The sequence below is a fragment of the Cyprinodon tularosa genome, unplaced genomic scaffold (assembly GCF_016077235.1).
Source record: "Cyprinodon tularosa strain WSP-4 unplaced genomic scaffold, ASM1607723v1 ctg258, whole genome shotgun sequence".
In the NCBI taxonomy this organism is placed as follows: Eukaryota; Metazoa; Chordata; class Actinopteri; order Cyprinodontiformes; family Cyprinodontidae; genus Cyprinodon; species Cyprinodon tularosa.
The window spans coordinates 528,874-556,545 of record NW_024038957.1 but is presented as its reverse complement, the minus strand read 5'-3'; the positions used below and the strand labels follow the sequence as shown (position 1 = coordinate 556,545).

Genomic DNA, 27,672 nt, shown 5'->3' with positions numbered 1-27,672 from the left:
TATTTAGATGAAAAAACACCTGCCAGCCGCCGCGGTGAAGAGGAGGAGACCCGCCCAGAGGCTGCTGTTGAATTAAGTTTTCAGGTAGAAAAATAGAGCGGGAGCAAAACTGAGTATGTTTGTGCTTTATTCATGTATTTATTACAAAGTATTAATCAAACCCATCAAAGTCATCATCCTCTGTTTCTGAATTAAACAGCTGCGCTAAATCAGACATGCCAATTTCCCCTTCTTCGCTGTCAGTCACTTTCCGTGCAGCGCGGCTCCTGAGAAATAATGCCGGCTTTTGCGAAAGCTCGAACAACAGAGCCAGCAGACACGTTAGTCCAAGCATCTACAATCCATCCGCAAACGGTGGCGTAACTTGCCCGGCGCTGCCTTCCACTTATCCTGAAACTGTGGTCTCCGTCTGTCATCCATCGCTCCCACGCCACTCGCAGCCTTACTTTGAACGGCCGCTTCACACCGATGTCGAGCGGTTGAAGTTCCTTTGTCAGACCCCCGGGATAACGGCGAGCACAGCGTTCATTTGATTCACCTTTTTTTCACATCGGCTGTGAGATGGGCACGCAGCGATGGTGATGCGTGGAAAAAAGCACCTGGTCTCCTCACATACACCTGCCTTTCATCATCTTCTCATCCATCCAGCCTTTTTCATTTGCGTTAATATCATGTCATCAGAGCGCTGTGTCTGTCTCGCTGTCAGCTCCCAGATCAGCTTCTCTGATTGGTTGATGCGGCGCGTCCAGCAGCAAAACTTCCATTTTTCCATCTGAGCAGCAGCAGCGCGTTGGCAGATGCTTAAACGCTCCCGACGCGCTGCACCTGCTGCTCAAAACGCGCCGCGGGACCTTTTGCTGCACCTGCTGGGTCCGGTTCACACCGATGTCGAGCGGTTGAACAGCGAGCACAGCGTTAATTTGTTTCCCCATGTTTTTCACATCAGCTGTGAGATGGGCACGCATGGAGTTACATATTAACAGCGATGGTGATGAGTGGAAAAAAACCACCTGGTCTCCTTACATTCAGCCACTCTTTCATCATCTCCTCAATGAGGTGGTCTCAAAAGTCACAGTTACAACACACATAGGGCGCACCGCACATTTTGAGGGGAAAAAAAGACGTTTAAGTGCGCCTTATAGTCGTGAAAATAAGGTACATATTACGTGTTTTTTCTCTGGCCAGAAGTTAGATGGCAAATCCTCCCTCTTCAAGTTGGCAATCCAACGACCAACCCATCCGAGGAGGATCAGGAATAAGAAAGGTGGAATAACTCTTTTTTTTCACTCTACCTGATGTATTCCAACATCCAGCTGCCATGCACGTGAGCATTGTCAGTTTCACTATAGCTCTGGTGAATTTCAATGGTGAAGTCCTCTCTAAACCTTACATAATTGTTGATTGCAGGTTTTTCCAGTAGTTCCCACTGATTTTGCTTGTAAAGCGGAGAGAATGGCGCTAGGCTTACCGCACCGTGACGTCACTACTGGAAGATGTCAGGAGTGAGATGTTGCTATATGTGGGCAAAAATGGCCGCTCTCTGACTCGGTGATCGCAACAAAAATTATAAATTTTTTTCTGATTAAATCTAAATTCATTAAATCACTGCAAATGTATTAGTTTAAGGTATAGATAACGATCTGTTGATCATTCCCTCTGACCGGACTAAGAACCTCATAAAGCGGTGAAATCCTACCTTCCAGACCACGATATGCCAGGTTGGCTGTTGCAGAAGGGTCCCGTGGGCAGCGATGGTGGAGAACAATGTCTGCCCTGCACTTTTACGTACGGCAGGCCGTGGGTCGACACACAGCTCGCCAAGCTTAGCGTACAAGCACAACCACAAGCAGTCGAAGGGGGGAGCAGGATGGAAGGGCCTGTTCAGGGTTTCTCCTTTCTCCTGAGCCTGCTTCTGTAGAGCCTCCTCCTCTCTCTCCAGCTCCAGGGTGATGGTCTCGCCTCTTTGGAAGAAGTAGTCGGAAATGTTCCACTGTTGGTTGAAAAAAAAATGGATTGAGAACTGCAGAACTGGAGAGGAATATGCTGAACAAGATGATTTAGCTGCTTTTTCTGCTCTCTGAAATTAGAAACCATGTTGTGAAGAGTGAGCTCACCAGAAGGCCGATGGAGGTAAGACTGATGTTGAGCTCCTGGTTCTGAAGGCCGAAGCTGCCGGCTACATCCACCACAATCTGGAGGCACGTGCAAGGCATTGTGGGGAGGAAGTCTGTCACGACCAACTGCAGGCACTGGAAGGCGGTTCGGATCAACGATTCGCTGAAAAAGAACGGCAGTCACAGGTTTGTCGGAATAAAAGCGTCAGCAGGCAGTATAACCGCTCCAGGGGTCGGACGCTCTTACCCTTGATCGTTGCGAATTGCTCCAATGACGCCCAATACGAGAGGCCAGCCGGGCCCAAGGCTGTCGCCCTGACTCTGCAGGATCTGAAGGACACACTCCAGCTGCTTCTGCCGAATGTCTCCGTGTAACACATTGGACAACTCCTTCAGGGGGTTGAGCAGCAGCAGCTGCAGCCGCTTGGAGGTGAGAAGGAAGCAGAGAAGTTATTCTGAGAAATAACCAAAATTAACTTTTCTCTATAAATTCAGTAATTAAAAAAGCCACAGAAAGTGATGCAATGACAAGTCGATCTTTAGCCTACTTAATACATGCAGAGGGGGGACGAGACCAGGGTTGGGAAAAACAGGGACACATAGATGAAACATTGTCAGGCAGATTAAATCTAAATGATTCCTGTTTCATATTAACACCTTAACTATCACTGCAGTAAGATGTGGAAAAAATACAGCTGTTCTTTATGCCTTGAGATTATCTGACTGATCCTGACTGAAAAAGAACACTTCAACCAATGTCAGGGGTGGACGTTAAGGATTTTTACCAGTTGCCCTTTGGGCAAGTGACTTTCACATTTCATTTGCCCAGAAACAATTTTTACTTGCCCAGTATAATGTTTGATAAATATGGTTCCTAATAATCATTTTTGTATATATATCAATGACACATGTTTGTTTTTTAAATGTTTTTTGTAATTCAGTATTTTTTAAGTTTACAGGTTCCTGGTGTGTATATGTAGCCTGACGTAGTCCGACTCAATTCTAGTCAGAATATGAGTCTGATGCTGCTCCATAGAGCTGTGATTATGGGGAATGTTTTGAACGAACCAGGAAAAAAAATGCCTCTGCTCTCATTTGGATAGACCTACAACCAATAAGAGCAACGGAGTGCGTGACGTATGTTAAGCGACGCATAGTTGTTGTCAACAAAAATCAAAGCGTGCAGTTGCACGCCTAGAATAAGAAGATGAGCCTTGATCGCGTTTCTCTGTTCCTCTTTTTAAATTAATTTGCTGTCGATATCTTCTAGAACAGACCTAATAGCAGAATCTACTCACCTCAACTCTCTAGCGGCAGCCATTGTTGTTGTCACCCAAGCGCGCTTTGGTCACGAGGTTGATTACATTACTGTTGATCATCTGTCCATCATCGTATAAAGCCCGCCCTGACAATTTGATTGGATCGCCTGACAGTGGGCGAGCATACTCGCACTACTACTGAGCAATGCCAGACCGAACTTCCCGACCTCAAACGTTGTGGGCGGGACTAAGTTCGGAATGGCACCCAGGCTAGTGTATATACATGTGTCAGATAATGAACTCAAGCCTACATTACCGTGTTAACATGCTTTTCAATCCTTCCTGCACATTCTTTTCAAACTAAACTTTGCTTTACACTGTTGTTTGCTTGGAAAAATATAAATTGTAATGTTAAAAATCTAAAAAAAACTTGACAAGTTAAAAACTTAAGATAAATCACAAGACAGAAGTCAATGTCTCAAATGAATAACTTTTATTTTAGAGTCACGGTATGTTTATACAAGATAATACTATTAATATAATGTGACTTTTCTAGAGAATCATTATAAATAGTTATTTTATACAGGGTTTCCACAGTCTTACATTATTTCAGGATTCCCTGACTTTTAACTGACTCAGGATTAGTTTTCCCTGACAAAATAAATGCAGCAACAAGACAATAATAATAACATAACAGGTCACCAATTTAACATTTAAATGCACCTCTCCAATGTCTGAGAGAAAAAAATTGAATGAAAATTTTTTAATGTATGACCTGCATCACTGTACAGAAGACCGCCATATGATAGCGCTTTCTAGCTTGTTTGTCGTTTTGGTAACTACATCAAAATTACCGCTAGGTGGACAAAAATCACGGCATCTGGCGGAAAATCACCCGGCTTTTTCAAACCAGGCGAGAATGTGTACAAAACAACATAGATGGCCCCGGCAGCGCCTGTGGGTCGTTTTCAGAGAATGTCGGTGATTTTAAAGTAATTTTGAGTGATAAATAATTTTTTTTGCACGGCGGGCAAATGCAATGAAATGTGTACTCTCCCGACAATAAAAACTACTTGCCCTGGGAGATCGGGCAATGGTTAACATCGAGCCCTAAATGTTACCCAATACAGGGGGGCGTCACAAACCTGTAACCAGTGTGAGCAGTAAAATGGGAAGGCTAAAATAGGACGGATGACATAGCTTTATATAAAATAAAGATGGCAGAAGCTGCCAAGTCCATGGCAAGACAGTAACCTTCTGATCTATGCTGTCATGCTGTAAAAATAAATATTAAAGATGAACAGGCTTGATAAGGAATGCGAGACAGAGCAGAGCCAGATAGAGTGAATGCTGAAATGGGCGTGGCTTATAAGCATTTCAATTTTCTCCAAAGATCTAATTTAGATTTTTCAAACTTGCAGACGGTTTGTCAGTCCTGCTTTATATAAACCGTTATCACCTTCATCTGTCTCAGTAAGCTAGAGGTCACAGAGTCTGACAACTGCGACATTTCTTATCTCATTTCCAGCAGCTGGCAGACAAACATTCGCTATGGTCACAATGTTCCGGCGGAGATTTCCTATATGTCAGCATCGCAAACAGCCAATTTGAAGGACAGAGGTGGAAAACAGATCTTCTTTTACATTAAAAATGTGCAGCTTTATATATTTAGTGAATATTTCTTCACAATGTTAGATTTTGTTTGTAAAAAAAACCAAAGAGAGCAGCTTTTGAGCGTTACCTGATTCTGTGACAATGGGGGGTCGTGTTTATAGGAAAGCCCTGCTTTGATTAGCGCCGTCAGTGCCTCAGCCCCCCACTCCCTCATCCTGGAGTTTGGGTGCTGGCAGACCTACAGAAAGACATGAAGAGAGCAGATGAATGAGGAAAACGACAACCTGTGAGGGAAGATGATGTTATTTACAGGGCAACATACAGATACACATGGAGAGGCCCGGATAAGCAGAGGAAGAATACATTGCTTTATTTACCACTGTAATTTTAAGGGTACATTTGTTTAAGCAATAGAAGCATAAATTCAGAATCCAGATGATCCATGTGTATCATTTTGTGTCCACATAAAGCTTAACATCATAGTCTGCATTTGGAAAATAATACATGAAGGTCAAAGTGAGAGCTTTGACAATGTTTTTCAAACTATGAAAGCACTGGATTTGAATAAGCACGCAGGGAAAGACACAGACTTTGAAGGTGCAGCTTTAGATTCTTGAGTTGTGATAAATCACAGGTTAACACTGCAAACAAACTGTGGACACGTTTCTGACATTCAGCTCAGATCTTCGACCAAACATGTTTATGTCAGATAGACAGAGAGAGAGAGAGATTGGCAGGAGAAAGAGGTTTGAGGATTCTTAGCTTACCTTCTGCAAAACAAACACGTGTGCAAAAGAGAGGGGAGATAAGGAAAATGTAAAGATACCCTTCAATGATAAAGATGTCCAAATATAAGAATGTTTGCATAAAAACACATCTCATACAGTACCTGCCACCTCCTTCACATTCTGTCTTGTTACAAAAATAAACATTAATGTAGTTTATGAGGACTTCTGTCTCTTAGATCATTCGTATTCAGGCCACTTCTGGGTAGATTAACTTACTGTTTCAGCTGTGACTCTACCAATTTTATTTAAAAGCTTAATAAGTCAAGCTCTGAAGAGCCTCCTTTTACTGCAAAAGGTCTGCATGAAGTAGCACAAGTTCAGTCTGAGCAGGTTCTCATCTGGACTTCAACTGGACTGTTCTAAAACATAAACGGGCTTTGATCTGAACCTTTGCTTTGCATTTCTGACTGAACGCTCATACAGCATGTGTAGAATCTAACCCAGCTGTTGTTCTAAAAGTGCTGGGTTTGTGCTCTTTGATGCCTCCATATAAACTGTTCAGACAGCTGATTTATTAAAACCTAATCAGGTTTTTGTTTCTAAGTGGAAGGCAGCTAAAAGTAAAGGCCATGTCGAAGGAGCCTCTTTGCCCCTGGATGATAAAACCTACCGTATTTTCGCGACTATAAGGCGCATATAAACGTCTTTTTTTCCCCTCAAAATGTGCGGGGCGCTCTATAGTGCCTTGCGCCCTGTGTGTGCTGTTACTGCGGACGTTGTTGAGACCGCCATGAGAACGTTAAAGGGGGAAGTGTGGGCGTGGATTGTGTATAAAAGAACAGGTATGTGCTTTATGCAGAACAATGTTGTCTTAACAACCCTGAAAATGGCAAATGGACAGAAACTGCCGCCTATGGTGGTTTTTAAAAGAAAGACTTTGCCTAAAGAGACTTTTCCAGCTGGAGCCGTTATTAAGGCAAATGAAAAGGGCTGGATGGATGAGGAGATGATGAAAGAGTGGCTGAGGGAGGTGTATGTGAGGAGACCAGGTGGTTTTTTCCACGCATCACCATCGCTGTTAATCTGTGACTCCATGCGTGCCCATCTCACAGCCGATGTGAAAAACATGGGGAAACAAATAAACGCTGTGCTCGCCGTTATCCCGGGAGGTCTGACAAAGTCGGTGTGAACCGGCCGCTGCGAGCGACGTTGGAGCGATGGATGACAGATGGAGACCACAGTTTCACTAAAAGTGGAATGCAGCGCCGGGCAAGTTACGCCAAAGTTTGCGGATGGATTGTTGATGCTTGGGCTAGCGTGTCTGCTGGAACTGTTGTTCGAGCTTTCGTAAAAGCCTGCATCATTGCCGAGGAGCCGCCCGGCACGGAAAGTGACTCTGACAGCGAAGAAGGGGAAATTGGCATGTCTGATTTAGCGCAGCTGTTTAATTCAGAAACAGAGGATGATGACTTTGTTGGGTTTGATTAATACTTTGTAATAAATACATGAATAAAGCACAATCATACTCAGTTTTGCTCTCGCTCTATTTTTAAGTACGCAGTAGAGGTATTTAAACGTAGTAGAGGACATGTACCTGTATATAAAAAACGCGTCCTATAGTCCGGTGCACCTTATGCGTGTGTTAAATACAGTAATGGCACACATAACTGAGACTGCACCTTTTAGTACGGTGCGCCTTATGGTCGTGAAAATACGGTACTTCAGCCCCACCTGGTCTTCAAGCACCCGTCTCTCTTCAGGAGTCGTATGTAGCTAGTAGCTGGATCTTTAACAGTTGTTTCTCATAGTGAGAGACTTATTCATGCAATCAGAGACTTTAGGATACGTCTAAACCTTTATAGAGTTAATATTAGGGCTGCAACTAACGATTATTTTAAAAATCGATGAATCGGACGATTATTTTTTCGATTAATCGATGAATCGGACAAAAAATATTTTTTATATTAACCTCTTTATTCCAAAATAAACATTTAGACAGAACAAACAAGCACACAAGTACAGGTTGCTCATTAACTGTACTGGTGCAATATGAAAAATAAATGTTTGTGTTAAAACTACGCAAACTTACATGAGAAATGTAGCTGTACATCCACAAAATATAGGCTACTTTGTTTCATAAAGCGCAAAAAAGGCATTTTTGTTTTTAAAAGCCCCTAAGGGGCTCAAACAATAGGTCCCCCCATTTCAACAAATGAGTTTTTTTAGACTAGAAGAGTTCTGCCTTTTAAGACAGGAAAGTATAGCAGTTAAAGTTGCTACTTGAGAAAATACTTAACCATAGAGATAAAAATAGCCCTGTGATTCAAATTATAAATTGTATTTGGAATAAAAATGAGAGAACTAGGGGTGCTAAAAAACACATCCTCCAAAGACAGATATTTACATGGGAATGTGGCAGATAATTAATTGACATATTACTGATCTTGCTGGATTTTATTCTGCTTTACTTCCATAAATTGCAGGATCATCTTTACTTTATCTTTGCCAGAAGATTTAAACTTTAAAAGCCTTGCCCTCATAATTTGCAAGTTAATTTATTTATAAAGTAAATGTAAACGCTGCTTAAGCTAATTCAAATGAAATTAAAAGTAAAATAAGTAGCCAACCTTATCACTGTCTGTCACCTACTAACACGGTAAGGAAAGCATCAGATGAGCTACCTGAGAAACTAACGTTACGTTTCCCCACTTTAAAACCAAGCAAACATGGTGGTTCCGCGCCATGTTAATTTCTTTTGAAAAAAGTTGCATGTTATCACTTTTTTCGCTTTACAAAGCGCAGGCTATTTTAATTATTGTGATCAATTTGCGCCGTCAATCCCGGTGCATGCGCGCTTCATTTGCAGTCTGGAAGCTGAGGCTGACTGCAGCGCTGAGAGGGACTCCTGCGGGAGTGGGGGGAGGCGCCCCACGGCAGAGTAGGAACATGCATGCTTTCACGTAAGAGTCTCCAAAAGCCGCCAGTGAAACCGAAAAAAGTCGCCAGATTTGTCGCTAGTCGCTTTTTTGAAAAATAGTCGCTGGAGGGGTCTGAAAAGTCGCTGAGTTGGCAACACTGCACCTGCAGCGCTGACTCGCTCTGCCATATTTTTTTTTCTTCCTCTTTCAGTCAAGAGGCAGTGATGACGGCGCGGCGGATGACGCAATAATCGCGCGACACAACTAATCGATGATGAAATTCGTTGCCAACGCTTTTAAAAGTCGATTTTTATTGATTTTATCGATTCGTTGTTGCAGCCCTAGTTAATATATTAATATAAATATAGTAACTTTAATAATAATTTTACTTTATTAATCTCATGCTGGAGAAATTAAACTCTGCATTTAACCACTCCGCCTTGGGGAGCAGTGAGCTGCCATTGTGTGGCGCCCAGGAAGCAGTGTGGGGTTAAGGCTCATGCTCAGGGACTCAGAGTACAGCCTCTGTGGATCAAACTGGGTACTTGCAACTTTCTCAGAGGACAAGGGCAACACTCGCTATTAACTTTACATCTGCTCTCCTTCACACAACAGATGACAACAAAATGGAAATAAATATCTATCTATACCTGCCTAGTTTTACTTATGGGACCTAATATACACTATATTGCCAAAAGTATTTGCTCACCCATCCAAATTATTGGAATCAGGTGTTCCAATCACTTCCATGGCCACAGGTGTATAAATTCAAGCACCTAGGCATGCAGACTGTTTTTACAAACATTTGTGAAAGAATGGGTCGCTCTCAGGAGCTCAGTGAATTCCAGCGTGGAACTGTGATAGGATGCCACCTGTGCAACAAATCCAGTCGTGAAATTTCCTCGCTCCTAAATATTCCACAGTCAACTGTCAGCTGTATTATAAGAAAATGGAAGTGTTTGGGAACGACAGCAACTCAGCCACGAAGTGGTAGGCCACGTAAACTGACGGAGCGGGGTCAGCGGATGCTGACGCGCATAGTGCGAAGAGGTCGCCAACTTTCTGCAGAGTCAATCACTACAGACCTCCAAACTTCATGTGGCCTTCAGATTAGCTCAAGAACAGTGCGCAGAGAGCTTCATGGAATGGGTTTCCATGGTCGAGCAGCTGCATCCAAGCCATACATCACCAAGTGCAATGCAAAGCGTCGGATGCGGTGGTGTAAAGCACGCCGCCACTGGACTCTAGAGCAGTGGAGACGCGTTCTCTGGAGTGACGAATCGCGCTTCTCCATCTGGCAATCTGATGGACGGGTCTGGGTTTGGCGGTTGCCAGGAGAACGGTACTTGTCTGACTGCATTGTGCCAAGTGTAAAGTTTGGTGGAGGGGGGATTATGGTGTGGGGTTGTTTTTCAGGAGCTGGGCTTGGCCCCTTAGTTCCAGTGAAAGGAACTCTGAATGCTTCAGCATACCAAGACATTTTGGACAATTCCATGCTCCCAACTTTGTGGGAACAGTTTGGAGCTGGCCCCTTCCTCTTCCAACATGACTGTGCACCAGTGCACAAAGCAAGGTCCATAAAGACATGGATGACAGAGTCTGGTGTGGATGAACTTGACTGGCCTGCACAGAGTCCTGACCTCAACCCGATAGAACACCTTTGGGATGAATTAGAGCGGAGACTGAGAGCCAGGCCTTCTCGTCCAACATCAGTGTGCAACCTCACAAATGCGCTTCTGGAAGAATGGTCAAAAATTCCCATAAACACACTCCTAAACCTTGTGGACAGCCTTCCCAGAAGAGTTGAAGCTGTTCTAGCTGCAAAGGGTGGACCGATGTCATATTGAACCCTATGGATTAGGAACGGGATGTCACTTAAGCTCATATGTGAGTCAAGGCAGGTGAGCAAATACTTTTGGCAATATAGTGTATCATGCAGCCTATTCTTTCTATAAGACCTTGCAGCCTTTGGCTCTGTCAATGTAAACATTAAAGGAATAGTACACCCAAAACATGACTAGCCTTCATTTTCTACTCACCCCCATGCTGAACAACACTCTGGAGTACTTTTTTGATATCTCAAATGCATCTGGAGATCTGGGAGGCTTCTTGCTGTCTGCTGACATTCAAATAATGGAGGTCTATGGTGCCCGAGACAGAAAGGTCCATAAAAGTCCACAAAAAACGTGTCAATATTCCTCCTTACTGCTCGTCCAATGTATTCCAAGTGTCCTGAGTGGGTAGCGTCCATAATTTACTCGAAGCAAAGTCATTTAGAATGTTTTTTAGAGCATAAACAGTAGTGTATAGGATTTCCTGAAAGCGCGCGCCTGCGAGTTCACGACGCTACGGAAACCGCGGCAGACCAAACCGGATGAAAGTGCGCATTAAGCTCGGCAAAGAACTCATGCTCTTCCTCAACACTGAAGTCCTCAGACATTTTTCTTTCGTTGTTTCTTTCTTTGCACAGGTAAACAGCACATTTCTTCTTCTACGCTTGCATTATCAGCAGAGCAGACGCTGAATGCGCACTTTCGTCTGGTTTGGTCTGCCGCAGTTTCCGTAGACTCGTGAACTCGCAGGCGCGCTTTCAGGAAATCCTATACACTACTGTTTATGCTCTAAAAACATTCTAAATGACTTCGTTTCGAGTAAATTATGGACGCTACCCACTCAGGACACTTGGAATACATTGGACGAGCAGTATGGAGGAATATGGACACGTTTTTTGTGGACTTTTATGGACCTTTTTTGTCTCGGGCGCCATAGACCTCCATTATTTGAATGTCAGCAGACAGCAAGACGCCTCCCAGATCTCCAGATGCATTTGAGATATCAAAAAAGTACTCCAGGGTGTTGTTCAGCATGGGGGTGAGTAGAAAATGAAGGCTAATCATGTTTTGGGTGTACTATTCCTTTAAGTGTTTTATCAAATAAACAATAACTGATCATTCTGCGTCTTTTGCTGCTGCCACAAGTCTTCTAAATATGAAAACATCACTGAGGGTAATTATACACATTTACATTTCTGCTGAACTAATCAAATTAACCAGAATTAAATTCAATGATGAATCTGTTCATCTGGAAACATGTCTGATTCGGAGTCTCAGCAGCCAGTGAGCTCCATCGTCCGGTAAAGGTTACCTCTAACAGGTGTCCAGTCAGGGGTCTCCACAAGATCTCAATGCGGTCCATGTTGACAAGGCCGGTTTCCAGCAACTTAGCAACAGCGAACAGAGACGGTTCCTAAACCACAACCAGATAGAGAAATCAAATTGGCAAAAAGGAACAATTAGATTCATTTAAGCAACATGAAGGCAAAACAAGAACAAGTAGTAAAAAATAAAATATTTTTTTTCACCTTATTATTTCCATAAGCCATTTCCATGGCCTCCAGAGAGAGGGAGCAGAGGGCATTGATCAAGTGGTGCAAAGACACGTCATCCAGGTACCTAAAATAACATGTTAAAAACATTTATGCTTTATAACATTAGCTACAGTTCATAATGCAACAAAACGACGCCCCAATAAAAAATAAAAACTGCAGTTAACTTTAATGAAAGGGGCGTCTCATAACTTCTAATCCTAAATATGTTTTGAGAGTCAAAACTTAAACTGTAACTAATTCAGTTGAAGCTAAACACACAAAAAAAAAATAAATAAATGCACCATAAAATCAAGTTAGGTTGGATTATAATTAAACTTTCTCTAAAAAAAGACAAACTCTTACTGGGAGCTTTCGAACAGTCTGGACAGGATGTTGGAGATGACCGGCAGATCCGTCATGACTGCTGTGGTCAGAACCTGTTTAGATTCACAGTCAGTAAGTCCAAAGAACACCTGCGAACCAGATCCCAACAGCCTGAACATTTTCCTGGGATCAATTGAGGTCTATTTCAATTTTTCCTGCAGGAGCTGAACTTTCTGGATGCTTTTCTCATTTCCTGGCTGCTTATATAGATTTACATCCCCTGGCGCTGAGCGGCTCTTACTCCTGTGGAGGTGCAGCTGTGATCTAGACACAGATATCGAGCTAACCACAACAGAACAGCAGAGTCCGTAATGCGATTATAAACATGAAATCAGACTAAAATAGCTTCCATTACAGGTTTTTCATCACATTTATGGCTAAAACATTAAGGACTACCAATCCAAACTGAGTGGACGTGTGTAGATGGGGTGGATTTTAGTTTAAATGTGTCAGCTGGGATCACAATTGGCCATCTGAAGACCATCTCAGAATAGTTAAGCTGTGTGACTGAGTTCAATCCACACACAGAGCCAGGTAAACACAGAGATGTGTTTCATGCCAATGACAGGAAGCAGGGCCAAACCAGGAATCATCCCGATCTACCCTGAACGTCTGAGCTGAAGGGTTTATCCATTTTTAATTACTTAAATATTTCCCGATTTCTTTGTTGCCCTTACAATTCAATTCAATTCAATTCAGTTTATTTATATAGCGCCAAATTCACAACACATGTCATCTCAAGGCACTTTACAGTTCAACCAGATTTACACCATTGTTTACATTTTTCTGCACTTCCTATTTTTTGCCAGCTTAAAATGAAAAAATGGGACTAAAAGTGTATTTATATAGAAACACATCATTCCAATCTAGACACTTCATTCTGAGTCGCAGACATCAGTTAATTAACATAACAACTAAGCTGAAGGCCTTCTGAGGAGTCATCAAAAGCAGCTCTGAAATTTAAACTGTTCACATGTAAACAGATGTGGCAAGGCGATCATAATGACGATCACTCTAGTGAGCTTCATATTCCTCTTCTACTCATTTGGCTTCCGGATAGACGAGTCAGAGTAGCGCCATCTCACTGCGGAGCTGAGTCCAACGTGCATTTAGACGAACAGTGTGAGCAGGTAGATCGCATCAGAGCGTCGGTCTGCACATACACTATATTGCCAAAAGTATTTGCTCACCTGCCTTGACTCACATATGAGCTTAAGTGACATCCCGTTCCTAATCCATAGGGTTCAATATGACGTCGGTCCACCCTTTGCAGCTAGAACAGCTTCAACTCTTCTGGGAAGGCTGTCCACAAGGTTTAGGAGTGTGTTTATGGGAATTTTTGACCATTCTTCCAGAAGCGCATTTGTGAGGTCGCACACTGATGTTGGACGAGAAGGCCTGGCTCTCAGTCTCCGCTCTAATTCATCCCAAAGGTGTTCTATCGGGTTGAGGTCAGGACTCTGTGCAGGCCAGTCAAGTTCATCCACACCAGACTCTGTCATCCATGTCTTTATGGACCTTGCTTTGTGCACTGGTGCACAGTCATGTTGGAAGAGGAAGGGGCCAGCTCCAAACTGTTCCCACAAAGTTGGGAGCATGGAATTGTCCAAAATGTCTTGGTATGCTGAAGCATTCAGAGTTCCTTTCACTGGAACTAAGGGGCCAAGCCCAGCTCCTGAAAAACAACCCCACACCATAATCCCCCCCTCCACCAAACTTTACACTTGGCACAATGCAGTCAGACAAGTACCGTTCTCCTGGCAACCGCCAAACCCAGACCCGTCCATCAGATTGCCAGATGGAGAAGCGCGATTCGTCACTCCAGAGAACGCGTCTCCACTGCTCTAGAGTCCAGTGGCGGCGTGCTTTACACCACCGCATCCGACGCTTTGCATTGCACTTGGTGATGTATGGCTTGGATGCAGCTGCTCGACCATGGAAACCCATTCCATGAAGCTCTCTGCGCACTGTTCTTGAGCTAATCTGAAGGCCACATGAAGTTTGGAGGTCTGTAGTGATTGACTCTGCAGAAAGTTGGCGACCTCTTCGCACTATGCGCGTCAGCATCCGCTGACCCCGCTCCGTCAGTTTACGTGGCCTACCACTTCGTGGCTGAGTTGCTGTCGTTCCCAAACACTTCCATTTTCTTATAATACAGCTGACAGTTGACTGTGGAATATTTAGGAGCGAGGAAATTTCACGACTGGATTTGTTGCACAGGTGGCATCCTATCACAGTTCCACGCTGGAATTCACTGAGCTCCTGAGAGCGACCCATTCTTTCACAAATGTTTGTAAAAACAGTCTGCATGCCTAGGTGCTTGAATTTATACACCTGTGGCCATGGAAGTGATTGGAACACCTGATTCCAATAATTTGGATGGGTGAGCAAATACTTTTGGCAATATAGTGTACATCGTAAGCTTTGAACTCCAGTGTGACGAAACAATTTCTTTGAAAGGTTTGAGGCACTAAACAGCACTCCAGCAATGAAAGCCGTTCCAAACAAGGGGGAGGAGGCACTCAAACTTGACATTGCTGATGTGTAGAAGACTCCGAGGAGGTCAAGCCAAGATGGGCTGTAGAAGGGGTGTGCAGATCAGCTGGCTGGTGTCCTCCCAGGTTTTTTTTAAACACCTTGCTGGTCCAATAGATAATGCCAGCATGCTTTAAGCCTGCCACCATCATTCCGCTCCCAAAGAAGCCTCAGGTCACCTCATCTAACGACTATCGGCCTGTCGCACTGACTCCCATCATGAAGTGCTTCGAAAGGTTGCTTAAAGAACAAATCGTCTCCAGTCTCCCCACCAACATAACTTGATATACACTCCATATCAATGCGTTTTTTGCACAATGTTTTTTCTTCCACACTGCTTACATTTCATCACTGCTGCACTTTAAGAAATGGAAATGTAATGAAAGCTGTACAAAACGAGATTTCGTGTTTCATACACTCTATGTATATAAAATGACAATAAGTCATTTCACTGAGGATATGTCTCAAGATACAAAACTGCTGTTTTTTTACTTCCTCTGACCTTAAACTGATTTCAATCAACTCCAATGTTCTCAACTTGAATGTGAGGGAAACTAATTTCTGCATCACAAAATCCCATTTACAGCTGGTCAGTGTTTCCCACTCTGACAGAATCAAATGAAAGCTTTTCTTTGCTTTCTTTTCTTCTCTCTTAAAAAACTTGTATCTGAGCAGAGTGCTCTGATTATCCCAATGTATTCAAATCCACAACTGCAATGTGTTTACAGTAAGTTTGCAAAGATGAGGTTTATCTAAAAAAAAAGCCTTAATGAAACCTTCTAAGAATAATGCAGTATTAATCTGATGATCGCATTTAAATGTTATGGCTGAAAGCAAAAGCAAACATTTCCTCCTTCTCAGCATCAATGGGAACGTTTTACATAGACAGGATAATTTTGGACATTGCAATGGAACAATTCAAGGTAAAATACAGCCCACAGATGTGAAATGCATCTCTAGAGTAACAAATACAAACAGAAACTCACTGTACTAAGTCCTTCCACTGCTCGGCCAGGTTTCAGAGCTCCACCAACCGCTGGTTTTAGTCCCAGAATCCAGACTAAATGCTGGAAGACAAACAAAGTCACCTCTGACTTTACAAGGCTGATCTGAAACCACTTAAAGAACCGATTCCTAAACTAAAATAACAGATCAGTGAACATCTTGACATTTACACTGATGCTGGCTGGAATGAGAAATCCAAAATAAGAAAACAGTTTCCAAATTTCCAAATGGAAAAAAAGAGCCCATTTGTTGATTTCTTCGAAGATCCCAAATTGGAAAAAACAAAACAAAAAAAACAACCTTTAATCCATTTTATTTGTAAAATAAAAAATGAAAGTAATAAAACAGTTTAAGACTTCTTTTCTTCCAAAATCATCTCCTCCTTCCCACTCTGTTTTGTTTTGGAAATGACCTGGAAGCAGTAGTTTCACTGGCATAGAGACTTTGCACCATTATTTTTTGTCTGAACTATTGTATTCTCAGTTATTATTGCCTGTTTGGTGATGCCCCTTTTACACTACCCTTTTGTAATCGTGCTGAGAGCTGTCTGAGCACGATAACAGAGATAGCTGTTGAGTGTAGATGGAACGCAACTGAACCAGACAGTGCCAGAGACAACCAAACCATGCTAAATCTAGTACTAGTTCAACAGTAGGGCTCGGCGCGGTTCATCTGTGGCTCGGTTCTCTGATAACAAAGAGCGCATCATCTCCTATTTACAGTCAGCTGATCCATTTCACATGTTTTCTGTCGTAATTCACAAACATCTTCACCTGTTCACAACAACTTCTTCTAGTCTATTAACAATGAATGGCATCAAAAGAGAGTGGTGCGACCTGGGATGATGTTGAGGCCGAGAAGGATGCCTTCTTCTCCTGACATTCCGGAAACGATGAAATATCACTAATATAAATGAACATAAATTCCATAATATGCTGAAGAAGTTTCTAAGTCATCCAGGTCACAGCCATTGCAAAAAAGAAAAAAAAAAAAAAACTATCCACTGGACTTGGTTTGCAAGTTTGAAGACGTTTCACTTCCAATCCAGGTAAATGTCAGAAATAGCGATGAGTCCAAGCCTTTATAGAGCGGACCAACACAAAGACTTGTTTTGACTTAGAAACAAGCAAATTGAACCTGACGAGCGGGTCCACCCCTTTGGAATGGGAGTATTTTGGTTCCTTTGTTAGCCTGTAATACCCAAAACCTGTCTATGTCTCTGAAAGGGGGGTCGTTAAAGGGAACTGTCAGCGTGGCTGAAGAGGCATGGTGTTCTGGTCGCCTGTAATGGGTGGGGGTTGCGATGATAGCAGAACTCAACACTATTTCTGACATTTTGAACTGAAAAAGCTTCTTGGATGGGAAATAAAACATCTTCAAACTTGGAAACAAAATTGAGTGGATTGTTTTTTAAACTTTTTTGGAATAAGTTCCTGAATTTTATGGGAGCCGCCATTTTTGTTTGCGTAATTCTCTCCTTGAGAGCTGTAGTGTCGTGGATCGATGATAGGAGGTGAGTAACCATGCTAGCCTAATTTGTAAAAAGTCATAAGTACCAAGCTGAGGATGGTTAACTGATTTTAGCTCGGTCCAAACTGCACGGATTGGCTTCAGAGGGCTCGTGGTAATGGGGCATCATTGTAAATACAAAAATACATTGTATTGAAATAAGAAGCTATAAAGATCTGATGCTTCGAGGGTAATTCTTTACTTCCTGGACCCGAGCGGTACTGTTTACAAGCTAGCTTGTGTGTGGGAGTCCTTGTCATTTATGTCAAAATGCCATACGTGTCCAGGGATGATATTGTATGTGTTTTAGAATTGTATTGTGTCCATAGCAGTGTCGATGCGCACACGACTGATAAGGGAAAGAGTTCAATCTGGAAAGAAAGTCTAGATCTGTTTTTTTTTTTTTCCTTTGTTGTTTTGGAATTGAAAAACAGATCGAATTTTTTGTTTCTTTCTCGACTTCAGGTTTTAAAACAAAACAAAAAAACAAAAAACAGGCTTCTACTTTTTAATCTTAGTTAAATATAAGGAAATGGTTTGTTTTACAATTCTGGATTTCATTTATCAAAATCAAAAGTTAATTATTTACATATAGACTGAGTGCAAAGTGCCTAAAACCCAAATCAAATGACATGTTGCAATCATGAACTTTAATTTGATGATAGTTTAAAATAAATGAGAAAAACATGGCGTCTGTGTTACCTGGAGTGTAGCCAGCACCAGCTGCCAGGACGTCCCCAGGACCGCGCCGTGGCAGTGAGCCAGATTCAGCAGAGTCCTCATGCACTGGATGTTTTTAGCAGTCAGCTAAAAAATAAAACAATTACTGATATTATTTTGTATTACGCTGCTTTTAACAAATTTCTACGTTTGCCAGAAACAATCAGAACGAATGACATAGTGGAATTTTTCAAACTAATATAGTCAAGAAAAAAAATGAGGCATTTTCTTCTAACTACAAGAACCACTGAACAAAAAAGGAGGAGATGTGAATTGGTTGAAGATCCACAGTATCCCCAATAAATATGTTCACATTTCTGTGGGAAAAGCTCTGATTGCAGCATATTTACTCCAAGATCTCTGTTCTATGATGTCTGTGTTTTACCCTAAAAGTAAAAATTTTGTCCTGACAGGTCACTGTTAACAATCGTTGCCTTAAAACGGCCTTTGGAGATGTAGCCGTAATTAGTCGCATGTTTTTATGTAAAAACAACTTTGGTTGGTTATCAAACAGGGGACAGGACTGAGTTCTTAACAGAGAAGAACTTTTTAACAGTTCTTAACAATGAGATCTTTCTAATAGCATCCTGGCAAAGATGGGGAAAAAAATCAAAAGTGAAAACCATTATTTATATCAGCCTACATGTCATTTATAACCAGGGATGAACTGACCATCCTGTGGCTGATATCTGCTATCTACACATTACAGATGATTCTGATCTTACTTAAAAAACTAATATCTGCTAAGAAATATTCTAAAAAAAAAATCTATTCTTTTTACCAACATCACCTCACTGTGATTGTTTTTTTTAGAACAAGGACAAGATTGTTTTGAGCCCCTGCATGTATTTCCTGCAGAAAGCAGCTCTTTACCTCTAAGATTTCCGAAAAGAGTAAAATGAGTATTTGCAGCTGTTGTTGTTTACAGCAGATGTTGTAAAAATGCTAGATCTGTCACCAGCTTCTGCTCTCCAGACATTGAGTTTCTGACTGTTAACTGCAGACTGTTGTTTATGTGCAAAAGAGGCCTTAAAGATTTTATACCAGGCTATCTCTGAGCTCCAATCTGCTCACACAGAGAGTGTTTTCATCATTGCTGGGGATTTTAACCAGGATAACTTGAAGACTGTTCTTCCTCATTTCTACCAACATGTCAACTTTTCAACCTGGGGTGAAAACACTTTAGACCTGCTTTATTCTAATATCAAAGATGCATTCAGAGCAGCACCCCGCCCCCACCTCAGGTCATCAGATCACGTATCTGGCATGTTAAAGCTACAGTGTGTAATTTTCAGCGACATCTAACGTCCAGCCTGCAGACCGCAGCAACATGAACATCTCCCCCCCAACCGCTTCTCCCCCCCAACAGTACGGCGAGCGTTACGGGACAAAATGTCTTCCACGACGTCCGCATCACCTACCTTCTCAAGTGATGAGGTTTGTTTACATAGATAATTTTACAGATAGTATTTCATTAGTCTGTGTAGGGTATAGATTTCATGTAGACTTAAGATAATAAATATACCCGTTATTTTTTCTACATCGTTGTGACGTTTTGGTGAGCTGCTTTGCATGGTGATATAAACAGACGAAGTAGATGTAGTCATTAGTTTACCAGCGAGATTGTGTTCGCTGGAAGAATATATATTCCCCGTTTACAGAGTCCAAGTCTTGTTTGTGGCACGGGGGTTACAAGGCGAGGAAGAGGGAGAGGGCGAGGAAGAGGGCAGAGAGGCCGGGGTGGGCGTGCAGCCAGGGCCAGGCGAGGGAGAGGTGCCAGCGGGGTGACTAGAGCAGAGGAGGAAAGGCTTGAAGATCTCCAAAGGAGCCGGAGGGAAGTAACCGAGGTATATATATGCAGAAAATTATTTTACAGAAAATTACTGAATCATTACCTGTGAAACGTCAGGGACGTTGCTGAATAAGTATACTGGAGAGTAACAGCATCATCACGCAGCATGTTATTGTAATGGGCGATCTCGCAATCGCTAGTTTGTTGGCTCTGCGCTGCCGTAGCGCAAAGATGTCTGCCTCCATGGCTGCGAGACCCGCTCCTATGTAATTATAAATAACGAATTCTAAGGCAACGCAAATATTAAGGTTAAGAGGCTGAGCTCGTAGATGATGATAAATAACATAGTTATGTATAATATATTACATTTCTGACTGTATATCCCTGTAATTATTACACACTGTAGCTTTAATTCCTACATACAGGCCCCAGTTAATCAGGGCTGAACCAACAGTAAAGGAAGTCAGAGTGTGGTCTAAGGGGGCCATCGAGAAACTGCATGCACGACTGTTTTGAATGCTCCGTCTGGAACTTGTTCAAGTTGCAGGGACCTATGACAACAAGCTAAATATAGATGAGTATGCCATGACTGTGTTAGCCTACATCAACAAATGCATTGAGGATGTCAGCATCACAGAGAACATCATCACGCAGGGCAACCAATGACCCTGGATGAATGGGCAGGTTCGGAAATCGCTAAAAAGCATGGAACTCGGCCTGCTTTAAGTCTGCCACCACCATTCTGCTCCCAAAGAGGCCTCAGGTCACCTCACTCAATGACTACTAGCCTGTTGCACTGACTCACATCATGATGAAGTGTTTAAAGGAATAGTACACCCAAAACATGATTAGCCTTCATTTTCTACTCACCCCCATGCTGAACAACACTCTGGAGTACTTTTTTGATATCTCAAATGCATCTGGAGATCTGGGAGGCTTCTTGCTCTCTGCTGACATTCAAATAATGGAGGTCTATGGTGCCCGAGACAGAAAGGTCCATAAAAGTCCATAAAAAACGTGTCAATATTCCTCCATACTGCTCGTCCAATGTATTCCAAGTGTCCTGAGTGGTTAGCATCCAGAATTTACTCGAAACAAAGTCATTTAGAATGTTTTTAGAGCATAAACAGTAGTGTATAGGATTTCCTGAAAGCGCGCCGGCGAGTTCATGACGCTACGGAAACCGCGGCAGACCAAACCAGATGAAAGTGCGCATTCAGCTCGGCAAAGAACTCATGCTCTTCCTCAACACTGAAGTCCTCAGACATTTTTCTTTCGTTGTTTCTTTCTTTGCACAGGTAAACAGCATATTTCTTTTTCTACGCTTGCATTATCGGCAGAGCAGACGCTGAATGCGCACTTTCATCTGGTTTGGTCTGCCGGCTTCCGTAGCGTAGCTTTCAGGAAATCCTATACACTACTGTTTATGCTCTAAAAACATTCTAAATGACTTCGTTTCGAGTAAATTCTGGATGCTACCCACTCAGGACACTTGGAATACATTGGACGAGCAGTATGGAGGAATATTGACACGTTTTTTGTGGACTTTTATGGACCTTTCTGCCTCGGGCGCTATGGACCTCCATTATTTGAATGTCAGCAGACAGCAAGAAGCCTCCCAGATCTCCAGATGCATTTGAGATATCAAAAAAGTACTCCAGAGTGTTGTTCAGCATGGGGGTGAGTAGAAAATGAAGGCTAATCATGTTTTGGGTGTACTATTCCTTTAAAAAGGCAGTTTAAAGAACACATTGTCTCCAGTCTGCCCCCAACATTCAACCCATTCCAGTTAGACTATCCTTGAGTGCTAGACTTCCTCACAAACAGACCTCAGTCAGTCCGGATCGGACAGAACCCCTCTGATGTCATCACCCTGAGCACAGGCTCCCCTCAAGGCTGCGTCCTCAGCCCCCTGCTGTTCATTCTGTTGACACACAACTGTGGCCACAGGTTCATCACCAATTTTGAACCACAGTGGTGGGCCTCATCACAGACAACAATGACCAAGACCCCAGAGAGGAGGTGAAGGAGCTGGTGGACTGGTGCAGAGATAACAGCCTGACATCACAGACACCCTCAACTGGACTGGAAACACCACCTCACTGGTCAAAAAGGCACAAAAGCGTGTTCCGAGCCTGTATTATAAATAATCGGTCCAGCAGATTGTGCAACAGGTTCTTCCCCACTGCCATCAGACAGCTTAATGTTGAAAAAACTCTTAATCATGCCCCAGACTCTGCATCCCACTGATAATACCAAACCAAAAACACTGCATATTTGCACCATATGTATTTAAAGGTCTGATCTGTCAATGCATTTTTTTTTCTCCCACACTGTTTACATTTGACTGCTGCTGCACTTTATGGAATGGAAATGTTAATTTAGTGTCTGCAAAGCTGTACTAAATGAAATTTAGTTTTTGTATACAATGTGTGATAATACAAGTTTTAAAAGTGTTAAATACTTGTCATTCAAAGATAGTCTCATTAAACCACTTTGTGTGAAATGTGAAACGTTTTGTTAAAAAAAGTGTAGTATAGAATAGAATAGTTATTTTATACAAATAGTCGATTGTGCTTAAAATGCATCAACAAAATGTAACTTTTTTTATTTTAAACATGATATTTTTCTGGATTTAAACTCTGCTAACAGTCAGTTCATGGTGTTTCTCAGGTTAATTGTGTAAATGACTGATTCTAGCCTTTTGTTTTAATTTTCCTGAATTAGATTAGGTTACAGAATTCTGACTTTGAGGAGTTTATGTTCTTGCCAACAGCAACGGTTGATCTTTTGGGAAAATGTTTTGCCCTTTCTGTTGGGGAACAGGTGGCAAAACTTGGATTCATAAAAAAAATTCTTCAATAAGCAGCGATTATTGAGAACGTCTGCATTCATTTAAAATATGAAAGGTTAAAGGCGTCCTTTCTTACCACCACTGTGCCCTGTGGTTGAGCGGTGAGCGGCTGCCCAACAGCTACCACCTGCTGATGAGATTCACTTGAGGGGCTGATGATCTGCACACTCTGGCCCTGGATAGAATACGCTGTGGAGAACACAGATGAACAGACTTTCACCATCTAAGTAAAGAAAAGCCTACATATAAACTCTGTTCATTTGGTCAGCTTAGATCCACTGAAGATCCAAGCTTAATTCATCAGATTTGCTGCAAAAGAAATAATACCCAGCTTGAAATATTGTTGCTTTATGCGTCGCAATGCTAAAGATCAAAGTACATTTTTTTAAATATAAAAATGATTTTAAACAACGAATCGGTACCTTTGCTGGAAACGTTAGCGCTGTTGCTACTCAGCACAGTCAGAGCGTAATGCGGCGGCAGCGAGGCCTTGCAGATGGCCGTGATGAAAGCGTCACGAGGCGTCACCAGGCAGAGACGACCGCACAGCGATGCCATGGTCATTTCAGCTTTCAGGATGTTTTCTGTTGCAGCTTCGTCCGTGCTGAAGATTTAGCGCAGGAGAGGAAAAAAAAAACAAAAAGAGTTAGCTTCAGAAATCTGCTAAATTTTATTTTTATTCTTGAATCATTTTCGGCAAAGCAATTTAGCTGCTTTAGGGATAAATATAGTCAGAATTACACTAAAGAATTAAAATAATCATAACATCAATACCTCTCAGCTGCATAGTATGGTCAGTTTAATTTCTCTGTTACAAATCTATCAGCTGTCCGTCAAACTTTACACCCTTACTTTATTGTAATAGTGAATGTAGTGCTTAACTGTGAGCTAAAATATTTATGGATTTCAACATTTTCCACAAAAGAAAGTCTGTGTGTGGTTAATTTATATTCAGCATCCATGAGTAAAACCTTAAAGCTGCATTTAAAGCAGAAGGTTGAGTATTTTAGGGGCATCTCTACCCACTGAAGGAGTTCCTTCAGCAGAAGACTCCTCTTACCCATGCACCACAGGAAATCCTTCCTGCCTGTGATCATCAAATATCTACATCCCTTCCTTAGAAAGTCATACAACCCCCCCCTCTGTAATTCAGACTCAGATTACAGAATTTTTGACAATTTTATTCATTCTTTAGCTCTCTTTTGCACATTGCTATTATTACTTTTTTTCATCTGTGTGGTAATTTATTTCTTTAGATGAGGAAAGTGTGCAATATGTTGTTTGTATACCTGGAGCGTGTAACAAAGATAATTTCCCCCTGGGATCATTAATTCTTTTTAAAAATCTGACTTTGAAAGTCTACAGACTTTTCTTTCTTGCATGTCCAGCTAACGATAGCTGGACATTTATAAAACATTAATGTTTTTCTGGTGTACATATATGTATATATATGCTCGTGCTGACTGATGACATCAAATTGTTACTAACAAAAATGGATAAAAAAAAAAAAACCTCACAAGAAACACAAGAAAAACCTGCTTGCGACAACTTAACCCAAAGGTTTATTTTAACATAAACCACTGCACTAAAGTTTCAAATTTTGAAAAGCTTCCCATACAGGAAGAAAGCTAAAACACACAAATGACAGAAATATTTTAACAATTATTTAACTGAATTCACAAACTTTGTTTTAGCAGGGAACAAAACAAATCAGTTTTAAAGCCACAACATAACCAGTGCTAAGTCTTTTTTGCAGCTATTTTTCTTTGAATGGTTTTCTTAGTATGTTTGATTTGGTGATAAGTGGAGGCGTTGCAGAGACAAGGGTGGAACAAATCTGAGAAATACCGGCTGTTTCTCGGTAACCCCATTTTGACGCTTTGTGTTTCGCATGTGACTCCCCTGCCTTCATTCCCATCGTTCCGAGCTTGAATCGCTTCTTGCACAAAATCCACTGAGCCTCATGTATGTTCCCTGGTTTTAGCCATGGAGCAAACTCTTGGCTGGATAACCAATGTTCGTTACATTTACACTTGCTCATATTTTCCAGACAAAAAGTAAATGGCGCATCTCCCAAATGTCCCGGCCGCAACAACGCTTTAATTGGTTCCGCTATCGGGACGGAACCAATAATGGCGAGCCATTATTTTCTTTTAATAAAAAAAAAAGGTCAATTTGAATGTTTTATTTAGATTACAAAAATAAATTATAATAAAAATAATCCTATTTATGATGTTTTAAAACTTAAGACCTAGGAAAGACATTTTAATACCAAGTAAGGCCTTAGTTTTATTTTGAAGAATTCAGTACCTTTTAAGACTTTTTAAGGACCCGTGGGAACCCTGATATACACTATATTGCCAAAAGTATTTGCTCACCTGCCTTGACTCACATATGAGCTTAAGTGACATCCCGTTCCTAATCCATAGGGTTCAATATGACGTCGGTCCACCCTTTGCAGCTAGAACAGCTTCAACTCTTCTGGGAAGGCTGTCCACAAGGTTTAGGAGTGTGTTTATGGGAATTTTTGACCATTCTTCCAGAAGCGCATTTGTGAGGTCGCACACTGATGTTGGACGAGAAGGCCTGGCTCTCAGTCTCCGCTCTAATTCATTCCAAAGGTGTTCTATCGGGTTGAGGTCAGGACTCTGTGCAGGCCAGTCAAGTTCATCCACACCAGACTCTGTCATCCATGTCTTTATGGACCTTGCTTTGTGCACTGGTGCACAGTCATGTTGGAAGAGGAAGGGGTCAGCTCCAAACTGTTCCCACAAAGTTGGGAGCATGGAATTGTCCAAAATGTCTTGGTATGCTGAAGCATTCAGAGTTCCTTTCACTGGAACTAAGGGGCCAAGCCCAGCTCCTGAAAAACAACCCCACACCATAATCCCCCCTCCACCAAACTTTACACTTGGCACAATGCAGTCAGACAAGTACCGTTCTCCTGGCAACCGCCAAACCCAGACCCGTCCATCAGATTGCCAGATGGAGAAGCGCGATTCGTCACTCCAGAGAACGCGTCTCCACTGCTCTAGAGTCCAGTGGCGGCGTGCTTTACACCACCGCATCCGACGCTTTGCATTGCACTTGGTGATGTATGGCTTGGATGCAGCTGCTCGACCATGGAAACCCATTCCATGAAGCTCTCTGCGCACTGTTCTTGAGCTAATCTGAAGGCCACATGAAGTTTGGAGGTCTGTAGTGATTGACTCTGCAGAAAGTTGGCGACCTCTTCGCACTATGCGCGTCAGCATCCGCTGACCCCGCTCCGTCAGTTTACGTGGCCTACCACTTCGTGGCTGAGTTGCTGTCGTTCCCAAACACTTCCATTTTCTTATAATACAGCTGACAGTTGACTGTGGAATATTTAGGAGCGAGGAAATTTCACGACTGGATTTGTTGCACAGGTGGCATCCTATCACAGTTCCACGCTGGAATTCACTGAGCTCCTGAGAGCGACCCATTCTTTCACAAATGTTTGTAAAAACAGTCTGCATGCCTAGGTGCTTGAATTTATACACCTGTGGCCATGGAAGTGATTGGAACACCTGATTCCAATAATTTGGATGGGTGAGCAAATACTTTTGGCAATATAGTGTATATATATATATATATATATATATATATATATATATATATATATATATATATATATATATATATATATATATATATATATATATAAAATATATATCTATATAATAATATATATATATATATATATATATATATATATAAAATGTGTGCAGATTATTTCCTGTTTCAATATCTAAAAGTAAACATGATTCTTCTTTTTTATACCTGGCATCCAGCAGCAGTGACAGGGCAGCCAGGAGGCCACACCAGCTGGCATTGACCATCTCCTCCCAAACCAGGTGGGACCCTGAGAAGCAAACAAGTTAGACTTTTTAATGAGTTGGAGAATTAAGATGTGCTTCTATGTTAATATAAAATGTAAACAAGTCTTAGAAGTTTCTAAATGTATAGAAATGCTCATGCCTTTTACTCTTTTGGAGAGACTGGGAACATAACTAAGTGTAATTTCCTCTAACGCTAAGCCAAACCTTCCCCAGAAATCTGCAGAGAAATCCAAACATGCTTCTCCCCACCTGCCTCTGGCTTCCACTCCTGCTCAGGGTGAGTCTCCCTGAATTCTGCGGCTGCCTCCTCCTCTGTGGTTAGTTCTCTTTCAATCATGGAGGTGATGCCCCTCACCAGGTCGAGCAAGGCGCTGAAGGCCACCGACATGGCATAACCCTCCGGGATGGACGGAGGCTCAACCTTGTCCAACATCTCCAAGCTGGGGGAAAAAGTCAAGACCAAACCAGATGTTTAAACAGAGAACAGTTAGTTTTACTCACCAGCAAAGCAGATATCTAAATTTATTATTTCCTCCAACAAAAGCAATAGAAGCCCATTAATTGTATCTTTATGTTTTTGGGTAATAAAATCAAAAGGAAACTTTGGTTTAGACTCAGATATATTTATTTCTACCTTTGTTAAAAAGCTGAAAATCATTTCCACCTTTATAGATTTAAAATAAACTCACATTGAAATTATACTTTGTGTTCATTCATTCAGCATTAAAAAAACAAAGGAAATGCTGATTTTGTCAAAAATCTATTTAAAATCAATCTACACAAAACTTATATTGTTAAAACTTCAGTATTACTTTAAAGAAGTTTCATGGAACTTCTAAAAACTGATCCATGAAACTATGAGTGAATGAATGACACCTCTAACTAGTCTGGGCAAAGTTTATAGTTCCAACCTCACAGAGGGGTGAATTACTTTAAAGATTCATTTGAAATCCGCTAAATTTATGAAGTTACACTCTTGAATTTTAAAATCTCCATCAGCATGAAACCCTGCT

At 41.8% G+C, this 27,672-nt stretch overlaps 1 protein-coding gene across 4 annotated transcripts in view; it reads right to left on the bottom strand.

Annotated features, from left to right (window-relative positions):
• mon2 (MON2 homolog, regulator of endosome-to-Golgi trafficking) overlaps positions 1 to 27,672 on the bottom strand; it is a 97,283-nt gene that overhangs the window by 13,063 nt on the left and 56,548 nt on the right. For 2 of the 4 annotated variants that reach the window (XM_038288556.1, XM_038288559.1), the window contains exons 12-25: positions 26,909 to 27,099; positions 26,601 to 26,682; positions 23,222 to 23,403; positions 22,876 to 22,988; positions 18,136 to 18,240; positions 15,906 to 15,986; positions 12,364 to 12,437; positions 11,995 to 12,085; positions 11,778 to 11,879; positions 5,755 to 5,757; positions 5,115 to 5,225; positions 2,362 to 2,537; positions 2,115 to 2,277; positions 1,697 to 1,990 (exon numbers count right to left, since the gene is read on the bottom strand). In XM_038288556.1, coding sequence (XP_038144484.1) covers positions 1,697 to 1,990; positions 2,115 to 2,277; positions 2,362 to 2,537; positions 5,115 to 5,225; positions 5,755 to 5,757; positions 11,778 to 11,879; positions 11,995 to 12,085; positions 12,364 to 12,437; positions 15,906 to 15,986; positions 18,136 to 18,240; positions 22,876 to 22,988; positions 23,222 to 23,403; positions 26,601 to 26,682; positions 26,909 to 27,099 — 1,768 coding nt within the window. The remainder of the gene's footprint in view (positions 1 to 1,696; positions 1,991 to 2,114; positions 2,278 to 2,361; positions 2,538 to 5,114; positions 5,226 to 5,754; positions 5,758 to 11,777; positions 11,880 to 11,994; positions 12,086 to 12,363; positions 12,438 to 15,905; positions 15,987 to 18,135; positions 18,241 to 22,875; positions 22,989 to 23,221; positions 23,404 to 26,600; positions 26,683 to 26,908; positions 27,100 to 27,672) is intronic. The other 2 variants (XM_038288560.1, XM_038288557.1) reach the window with 1 other exon arrangement.